Source organism: Saimiri boliviensis, chromosome 11, assembly GCF_048565385.1.
Source record: "Saimiri boliviensis isolate mSaiBol1 chromosome 11, mSaiBol1.pri, whole genome shotgun sequence".
In the NCBI taxonomy this organism is placed as follows: Eukaryota; Metazoa; Chordata; class Mammalia; order Primates; family Cebidae; genus Saimiri; species Saimiri boliviensis.
Genome location: NC_133459.1, coordinates 41,485,381 through 41,495,000, shown reverse-complemented (window position 1 = coordinate 41,495,000; position 9,620 = coordinate 41,485,381). Strand labels below are relative to the sequence as shown.

Below are 9,620 nucleotides of genomic sequence, written 5' to 3'. Positions count from 1 at the left end.
CTTGCTGATAGGAGCCCTGTCTGCCTGCATGCAACCCTGCACGCTTAACGCACCGGTCACAGCGTGCCCACTGCGGCCCCAGCAGGATGGAGGAGGCTCCCTTGGTCCTACTGTCTTGTCGTTGTGGCAGAAGAATTTGAGCTCAGGACTTAGTTGTCTGCCACTGTCGTAGACCCCATTTGCTCTTTGGGACCCACAGATCATCCAGGAAGCAGGTCTGTGTGTGCCGGGATCCATATGACTCTGACCCTCCCGGCACAGAGGGCCTCAGATGTGCGGCACCACAGGCCAAGCAGTGCCTACCCTTGACCCTCAGACGGCAGACCACTCCCCCAGCTCTGGCCAGAGCTGCAGGCCATACCAGAGTCCTACGCCCTGGGCGGGCACACAGGGCTGCCATTGTCTGCTCAGCGCCTGGCACCCTCTCGTTTGCATAGCCACGTGAAGAATGTGAGGGAGCACAGCGGGCTGGGGACTTGTCCCTGCAGAGGGGGGTTGGGGCTGTCGGGGAGGAAGCCAACAGGGGTCTGCAGCAGGACCCTGCCTTCCCCCAGTGTAGTCCAGGAAAGGTGGGTGGGCTGTTGGGGACGGAGGGGGCGGCCGGAGGCTGGCAGGAGTGGGAGCAGGGTTGTGACATTCCTCCTCCACCTACACTGCAGTGGGGCCCAATTGAACGTGAGGGGATTGCTAATGAGGTCGAAGAGAGTTAAACATTCCCTTACTCCTGAGGACTGAGAGAGAGACTGGGAGAGAGGAGACAGAGGTAGGGGTGCTAGGAGGGGGCAGCCTGAACCCCAGGAATGTGCAAAGGCCGCTGCTCTGAGCCAGGCTGCTCTAGAGCTAGGGGCCAGGGCCCAGTGTTCCAGGTCCCAGCAGGAGCTGCTAAGCCAGCCAGCAAGGGGATTAAAGGGCTGAGCAATCCGCCTTCCTTCAGGCTGATGCCAAAAGGTCGGGGCTGTCTCCCCACCGGGCCCCTTGCTGGCCGGCAGCCAGCGCTGGCCCAGCTTTGACAGGGCCCCTTTTCTGTCCCCCTCAGATCTCAAAAAGACCCCACAGTACATATTTCCTGGTCTGGCCTTCCTGATTTTTGGCACACACAGCTCCCAGCTACCCATGACCCCTTCCCAACACGCCACCCCTAGCTCCATCTGCCTACATCTAGCTTCAGATCCTCTGCCAAAAAGTTCTCCTTGATGTCTAACTCTAGTTTTACCTGCTGCAAGCTGGCATCCCTTTCCCTTCTGTTCTAAAGTCAAAAGGCAGAAAATCCCAAGGGTTAGATCAGCCCTGCAAGAGCAAAGTCCATTCTCCCAGGGCTGGTGTTTGGGTGACGGATTATTTGAATTTTAGGGCACTTGAATCAGGTTCCTAAAGGGGTTTCCCTGGTGGGAGAGTCCCTGAAGGCAGCTGGGTCACTCCTCTCAGCCCCTCCCTTCCCTATCCCTGGGGAACTGGGGCGGGGCAGGGACACCACCTGGGCCGTGGGCCGGTCCCCGCCCCTAGGGGGCTGGGCATGAGCTTTGCTGGGGACCCTGCTCTGGCTTAGGCGGCTACTGTGGGCGGGCCCTGGCCTTTTCCAGCCCCTGGGCCTCCCCCTGCATTCTGGAGTCCAGAGCCACTGCCTTTGCTCCAGCCGCTGCCGCCCCATCACCTCTCCTTCCCTGCCTCTGACCCTCCTTCTCGCAGCTCCCTCTGTCCAGCTGTTCCTCCCACCTGGCCATGACCACAGCCCCTGCTGGGACCCTGGCCCAGCCCTGAGTCCTGGGACCCTTGGCCCCCTCCCCTGGGCCATGGCCAACTCAGGCCTCCAGCTCCTGGGCTACTTCTTGGCCCTGGGTGGCTGGGTGGGCATCATCGCTAGCACGGCCCTGCCACAGTGGAAGCAGTCTTCCTACGCAGGCGACGCCATCATCACCGCCGTGGGCCTCTATGAAGGGCTCTGGATGTCCTGCGCCTCCCAGAGCACCGGGCAGGTGCAGTGCAAGCTCTACGACTCGCTGCTCGCCCTGGACGGTAGGCCTCAGGCCAGTGGGGTGGGAGGTGGGAGGTGAGAACAGCAGGGGGTTCTGGATCGAGCTTTCCTCGCAGTCTGCTGTCTGTGCTGGGCTCCATCCTCCAGCCCCTGCTCCACCATCCTCCACTACTGCCCTGTGCCCATCCGACAGTCCAGGCCAGCCTGCTGCCCTGTGGGAAGGGAGGGCTGTAGGGTCTGGCAGCTGTGGGTCCGGATCCCCGCTCTGCCACCATAACCTTGAACCAGTCACCAACCCTCTTGGCATTGTGATGTTCTCATCTCTCAAGGGGAATGCTAATACCTGTGGCACTCTGACAGGCTCAGTTAAGACCCTTCCTCCACCTTCCCCCATACTCAGTAGACAGACACACACTGCGTGCACTCCTGTCCCCAGGGTAGTATGCCAGCATATGGGTGCACACACACGCATGCACACACACACGCATGCACACACACATGCACATGCACAGACACGTGCATCTGCATGCCGTCCCTCTCCTTCTGGGGTGTGGGGACTGCTACAGCTCTAACTCTGGGGTGGAGGTGGCCCACCTGCAATCTGCCTGGGACCCCTCTGGGGGCAATCTGCTCCCCATGACCATCAATCAGCGCCATTGTGCCAGTTCAGACAGGTCATCATCTAGCCTTGCTGAGGGACCCAAGTCTCCTAAGCACCCCCCAGGGTCCAGGACTGACCCATGCACCCATGGAGAGGCAAGCTTCCAGCTGCCATGGACAGAGGGGAAGGTGACTGTTGTCTGAATGGCTGCTGGGGAGGAGTTGCTGCGGGGCTCAGGCTGGGTCGAGCTGGGCCCCAGATACCCTCAGCTCTTCCTTCTGGGGGCGCCTGGAGAAGCTGCCCTCCACTGCTTAGGAGGGTGGGCCAAGCCCAAAAGGGAGTCCCCAGGCCAGAAAGCAGCAGCAGAATCAAACTACCAGAAAAGTCTGCAAGGGCAAGCGGAGAACGGTGTTGACAGTGAAGGGGACTCTCACCCCCATGCCCTGTCCTCACGCAGGGGCTGTCACTCCGCACTATCTGCACCTGCCAGCAGGTGGTCTGACCCCCAGGCCAGCTCCCTCTCAAGCTGGGCTCCTTCCAGGCACCGACCCAACCCCCATCCCTGCCAGCCCCGCTCAGTGCCACCCTGCCTGCCCTAGGTCACATCCAGTCAGCACGGGCCCTGATGGTGGTGGCCGTGCTCCTGGGCTTCGTGGCCATGGTCCTCAGTGTGGTTGGCATGAAGTGCACACGGGTGGGAGACAGCAACCCCATCGCCAAGGGCCGTGTCGCCATCTCCGGGGGTGCTCTCTTCATCCTGGCAGGTGAGTGCCCCTCCCTCCTCCACAATCCCAGCCATGGCAGGCAGCCCCAGCACCAGTGGCCTCAGGGTGGGACAGATACAGAGCAGAGCTGAGTGCCCCTCTGTTTCATCCTTAGGCCTCTGCACTTTGACTGCCGTCTCATGGTATGCCACCCTGGTGACCCAGGAGTTCTTCAACCCAAGCACACCTGTCAATGCCAGGTGGGTGTCAGGGCTTGGGTCTCTTGCTTCACCTCCTCTGGGGCCACTGAGCTTTGTCCACTGGATCACCTGGAGGAGGAAGTGAGGGATGGGATCCAGCTGCCGTCCAAGAAGCTCTAAAGAGGGGAGCCAGGTGGAGTGTGGTGGGACCCTCCACAGGGGCAGGAGGCCTGTGGCAGGCTCCCAGGAGCAGCAAGGACGCTCTAAGGACCTAAGTCTCCTGGCTCTGGCTTTCAATCCCAGCTTTGGATGGGTGCAGTGGCTCACACCTGTAATCCCAGCACTTTGGGAGGCTGAAGTGAGCAGATTACCTGAGGTCAGCAGTTCGAGACTACCCTGGCCAACATGGTAAAACCCCATCTCTACTAAAAATTCAAAAATTAGCTGGGGTTGGTGATGGGCGCCTGTAATCCCAGCTACTTCGGAGGCTGAGGCAGGAGAATAGCTTGAATCCAGGAGGCAGAGGTTGCAGTGAGCCAAGATCGAACCACTGCACTCCAGTCTGGGTGACAGAGTGAGACTCTGTCTCAAAAAAATCAATCAATCCCGGCTGGGCGCAGTGGCTCACGCCTGTAATCCCAGCATTTTGGAAGGCTGAGGCGGGTGGATCACGAGGTCAAGAGATCGAGACCATCCTGGTCAACATGGTGAAACCCCGTCTCTACTAAAAATACAAAAATTAGCTGGGCATGGTGGCGCATGCCTGTAGTCCCAGCTACTCGGGAGGCTGAGGCAGGAGTATTGCCTGAACCCAGGAGGCGGAGGTTGCGGTGAGCCGAGATCACGCCATTGCACTCCAACCTGGGTAACAAGAGCCAAACTCCATCTCGGAAAAAAAAAAAAAAAAAAAATCAATCAATCAATCGCAGCTCTGCGTGCACTGCATCACCTGGGCAAGTTACTTAATCCTTCTGTGCCTAGTTTCCTCCTCCGTAAAATGGAGCCAGAACCTGAGCACCAGTTCACACATGGCCAGCCCCCCGCCCAGGGGCCCCTTGCCCAGCATCCAGCCAGCCTCACAGCACCCAGGGCAGGGCCAGTAGGGCACAGGATATCCCCAGAGCTCAGTCTGGTGCTCTGAGCAGCTTGTCCTCAACACAAGCATTCAGCAAGATGCAGGTGAGGGTGTGGCACAGTGCCTCAGCCCTGGACAGTGCCTGGTAAGCCTGAGCTGTTTTTATTTCTGCTGGTGGCAGCAGAGCTGAGATGACTTCCTGCAGGAGGCAGCAGTTACTCTGGGCCAGGAAGAAACCTGAGCATAAGAGCAGATCGTAGAGGTCCTTGCAGCCGTAGGCAGATTTTTGTTCCTCATCTGGGCGGAGGCAGTGGCAGTCCCTCTGGCTGTGATGTGTGGAATGGTGGGGAGGGGGTGACACCAGGAAGGTGGCTGTCCCGAAGGTCTGAGCAGAGAGTTTGGGGCACCAGGGAGGGAGCAGTGGAAAGCAGGCTGCTATTCAGAAGCTAGATGACCAGGACTTGTAAGGCTGTGGGCACAGGAGTTGAAGAGGAGGCTCTGCGAAAGGCCTGGGCCCACCCTGGCTCCTCCCTCACCTCTCAGCCCAGCCAGAAGCAGAGAATGGAACAGCCTCAAACCCAGATGTCCCAGTGGGCTTTGGGCCCTGGGGTGGGGAGAGGCTGAGAAAAGATGCCTGGGCTGTTGTAATTGTGAGGGCTCCCTGGAGGAGGCAGATGTATGGAGAGGGGCGGGAAAGGAGGAGATCTCAAGTACAAAGTTTGTTCCCTGGGCAGGCAGCCACAGCCACAAAGTCCGTCAGACAAGGTAAAGCTCAGGCATGTCAGGATAGGACTCAGCCCCCATCCCTTCAACAGTCCCCAAGGCCACTTGGGGGCTGCCAGGCCCTGTGCTGGGTCCTGGGGACACTGACGAATCCCATGCTCTGTCTGCCCTCAGGGGGCTTCCTGGGGCAGGGGGCTGAGGCCTCCTGGAGAGAGTGTGGCAGTGGAGTCGGCACAAGGGGCGAGGTAAACACAGAGAAGATGTCAAGGAAAGCCCCCATGAGGAGGTGGCATCTGAACTGGTCTCTGAAGGCAGAGAAGGAGCTGGGAAGGCACAGGGAGTGGCAGGCTTAGTGCCCAGCAGAGGGTGCCGTGTTTTAAGGCACCGAGGCAGTGAGACCAGGAGCGGGGCTGGACGGGCCAGCAGGGCCTGGGTGTGGAGAGCCCAGAGCCCCAGGTGGAGGGGTGTGGGCTTCTCCCAAGGGCAGTGGGAGCCCTCCTGGCTGGGAGTTCAGCAGGCCAGACTGGGACTGGGAAAAAAGATGGCAGGGATTGCTCCGCTCCTCCAGGGCAGGCGTCTCAGGCCCTCCCATGCCCCCTCCACTGGCGGGATCAGGAAATGAGCCCAGGCTGCTCAGAGCACAAGCGTGAGGCCAAGACTCCAGCCTTCATGCCCAGCTTGGTCCCGGCTCACCCAGTGTGGTGTTGATATTCTGGGCTGGGAGAGGGAGAAAGGAAGCGCATTCACCCCAGTTTATCTGGAGAGATGGAGGAGGTTGTGAGGCCCCAGCCTCCAGCTCCGCACACCCTGCCCTTCCTCTGCCAGAATAGGAGCTGGGGACACCCTAAGACAGCAGCCACACCTGATGCCATTCTCTCTACCCCTTGCAGGTATGAATTTGGTCCAGCCCTGTTTGTGGGCTGGGCCTCAGCTGGCCTGGCCGTGCTGGGGGGCTCCTTCCTCTGCTGCACGTGCCCGGAGCCAGAGAGACCCAACAGCAGCCCGCAGCCCTACCGGCCCGGACCCTCCACTGCTGCCCGAGAGTACGTCTGAGCTCCGCCTGCCCTGGTCAGCCCCCCGTCCAGCGGCACCCCTCACCAACCTCGCAGCACCCAGGGCAGGGCCAGTAGAGCACAGGATGTCCCCAGAGCTCAGTCTGGTGCTCTGAGCAGCTTGTCCTCAACACGAGCACCTACCCTACAATCTGAGACCCAGAACCTCAGAGAAAGGCCAGAGGCAGGACCCAGCCCCCACGCACACACACAGAGATGCAGGTCCAGGCATGGTGCTGTGTGCACAGCCTCGTGGGCACCAGCATGTGTCCCTGGGGACAGGCCCTCAGGCACCAGCCCAGCTGCTGCCTTTTCACCTGCTCCTTTGTTTACTCACTGAAGAGCTACGTGGATGTCTGCTCTGTGCTAGGCCCTGGAGATACAGCAGTGGCCAAGACATCCTTAGTATTCAGGTCCTTGGGGTGAGCAGAACCCTTCATCCCAATCCCAAAGGCTCCTCACTGCAACCCCACACGGCAGTGCCGGGATGCTGAATGTTCACACGGGTACAGGGAGGGTCTGAGTTCAGGTCTCAGGTTCCTCCAGTGTGGAGGACCACACAGATGGCTAGGTGGGACCACGGCGCCCCCACCCATGGGAATGGGTCCTAGGCAGGGCTGCTGTGAGGACCAATGTCTGGCCGTGCTGGCCAGTCCCCGTGTCCAGGCCTGAACGCACAGCCCCTGCCCCCACCCCGACTGCTATCCACTAACCAGCTCTCTCTTTTTTGACTTTCAGACCAGTTGTTAAATTGCCCGCCTCCGCCAAGGGCCCCCTGGGTGTGTAATGTCCAATCCCCAACCAGGCTCTGTCCTCTGCCATACCTAGACTGTGTGTTTCATATTTTTTGGAAAGAGAAGTGAACATCCAGCCCCAATCATGGTGTCATTTGGTCTGTCCTTGGCATGGCTTGGGCGGGGACTGAGACAGAGTGGTCAGTGCTGACCCCTGAGGCTCTTGGGCAGAAAGATGAGGAGACACCAGGCCAGGGTGGGTTCCACAGCACATCCAAGGCTGAGCAGGAAATAATTCAGGGCTCCTACCCCTTTCCTAGGGACCCCACTCCCAAGCCTGGCCTTGGCCTTGGCACAAGGTCTCCTTAATGGGAGACCCCACCCACCCTGGAGGCTGCCCTTGAGGCTGGCCCAGCTCTGAAAGCAGGCCCCAGGGGCGGGGAGCCCCTGGTGTGGACATAGGCCACAAGGTAAACCCTGCCCCTGTTACCTGGTTCACCCCTGAGAGCCCTCCTAAGGGAAGCGACAATTCCTAGAAGGCTCTCCAACTGGATGCTGAGGATCAGAGGTAGGTAAAGGGACACAGTGTAGGAGCCCGCCACATGGAAGAGGGAATGCAGGGCAGACATTAGGACCTTGCAGGCATTAGGACTGTCCTGAGCAAGCTCTGCAGACCCCAGCTCTGCTCACCCCAGTCCTGCCCCTCGTTTCCACACCTACCACTCCTCCTCTCCAGCTCAGCGAAGGGCCAAGATCTCTGCCCTAGAACCAGAGTGGTGAGGGGGCAGCCTAAGGCTGCCCAGAGACTGTGGCTGGAGCTGTGTGCTGCACCTAGCAGTGCAGTCAGAGCTAGAAGGGCTTCTGGTCTTGAAGTCCAGGTGCCATCCCTGCTTAGTATAGAGGGGGAAGGGCCTGAGAGGAATGTAGGGAAACCAGCCCCATCAGTCCCAAGGCTGCAGTCCTTTGACCAACACCTCCCAGAACCAGAGTGTACCAGCCCCGCCCCTCATGCTCAGGCCTCTCCCACCCCAAACCCTCTTCCGGGACTCTGAGTCTCCCTGGCCACTGCATTGCAGGCGTCGTGAGAGAGCGCATCCGTCACTGAGCCTCCCTTTCCCTGCCAGGCACCTTGCTGGGCCAGCTTCATTCTTGCCTCCTCCACCACCTGTCTTGTGACCACATCTCCCATTAACTCCCCAGATCTCAAGAATGCAGCTCAGCTTCTCCTTCGAGTTTATCTCTGAGAAGGAAAGTGATGGAAACCAAGTCAGCGGAGACGACTGCCATGTATACTGCAGCCGAGGGTGGGGGTGGGAGGAATGACACAAATGACAGGGAGCCGCTGGGGGACTGACCCCTCGGAGCTTGGCCGGGCCAGTGCACACACCCATCGGGGTGCTGCAGGGGCTCGTCCAGCCTATGGTTGGAGGGTGTGGCCACCTGGCTTAAACAGGTTCCCCAGAGTCCTGCCGCTCTAATCATGAATGAGAACGGCAAGAGTGTCTCCTCTGGGTGCCTGAAGCTATAGTGTAGTGGTTTCCAACCTTGTGTGCACATTTGAGTCACTAAGGGGCGCAATGCCCAGGCTCCAACCCCAGACATCCTGACTTCATTGGTCTGGGTGGACCTGGACACCTGAGGTCATGTAGCTTCTCAGGGGACTGCAGTATGTGGTCAGCACCGAGGGCACCTCTATGAGGCCTCCAGCCCAGGTGACTCTGTGGGGTCTGCGGAGAGAGAAAGAAACCCACAAGAAAAGAGGTGGAGGCAGGACACAGTGAGATCATGCTTGTAATCCCAGCACTTTGGGAGGCTAAGGTAGGTGGATCACCTGAAGTCAGGAATTTGAGAGCAGCCTGGCCAACATGGTGCAACCTCATCTCTATTAATAGTGCAAGGCTGAGCAGAGTGGCTCATGCCTGTAATCCCAGCACTTTGGGAGGCTGGATCACAAGGTCAGGAGTTCGAGACCAGCTTGGTCAATATGGTGAAACCCTGTCTGTCTCTACTAAAAGTACAAAAATTAGCCAGGTATGGTGGTGGGCACCTGTAATGCCAGCTACTCAGGAGGCTAAGGCAGGAGAATCGCTTGAACCCGGGAGGCAGAGGTTGCAGTGAGCCAAGATCCCACCACTGCACTCCAACCTGGGCGACAGAGTGAGACTCTGTCTCAAAAAAAGAAAAGAGGTGGGGAAAGGAAAGACTAGCGGGGAAACCCCAGCTTACTCCGGCCTTTCCCAACACCAGGCTGTTCTGTGTCACGCCCACATCTTTCCAATCAATCCCCCTTTTTTTTTTTTTTTTTTTTTTTTTTTTTTTTGAGACGGAGTTTCGCTCTTGTTACCCAGGCTGGAGTGCAATGGCGCGATCTCGGCTCACCGCAACCTCCGCCTCCTGGGTTCAGGCAATTCTCCTGCCTCAGCCTCCTGAGTAGCTGGGATTACAGGCACGCGCCACCATGCCCAGCTAATTTTTTGTATTTTTAGTAGAGACGGGGTTTTACCATGTTGACCAGGATGGTCTCGATCTCTCGACCTTGTGATCCACCCGCCTCGGCCT

The 9,620-nt window shown here is 59.0% G+C and overlaps 1 protein-coding gene across 2 annotated transcripts; it reads left to right on the top strand.

Annotated features, from left to right (window-relative positions):
• The first annotated feature begins 1,544 nt into the window (after window positions 1–1,544).
• CLDN19 (claudin 19) lies at window positions 1,545–7,204 on the top strand. Of its 2 annotated transcripts, none has more exons than XM_010347494.3 (5): window positions 1,545–2,013; window positions 3,173–3,337; window positions 3,453–3,537; window positions 6,166–6,318; window positions 7,066–7,204. In XM_010347494.3, exons 1-5 carry the CDS (start codon window positions 1,791–1,793, stop codon window positions 7,112–7,114), a joined length of 675 nt encoding a protein of 224 aa, XP_010345796.1. In that variant the 5' UTR covers window positions 1,545–1,790; the 3' UTR covers window positions 7,115–7,204. The 2 variants fall into 2 exon arrangements, with proteins under 2 accessions (XP_010345796.1, XP_010345797.1); XM_010347495.3 differs by having other exon boundaries at window positions 6,166–6,343.
• The last annotated feature ends 2,416 nt before the right edge of the window (window positions 7,205–9,620 follow it).

What these genes read in the sequence shown, in the direction of transcription:
- CLDN19 (XM_010347494.3), top strand. Translation starts at nt 1,791, where the DNA reads ATGGCCAACTCAGGCCTCCAGCTCCTGGGCTACTTCTTGGCCCTGGGT. An exon ending in CTCGCTGCTCGCCCTGGACG is followed by an intron (nt 2,014 to 3,172) that starts GTAGGCCTCAGG and finishes TGCCTGCCCTAG; the next exon opens with GTCACATCCAGTCAGCACGG. An exon ending in AGCACACCTGTCAATGCCAG is followed by an intron (nt 3,538 to 6,165) that starts GTGGGTGTCAGG and finishes TACCCCTTGCAG; the next exon opens with GTATGAATTTGGTCCAGCCC.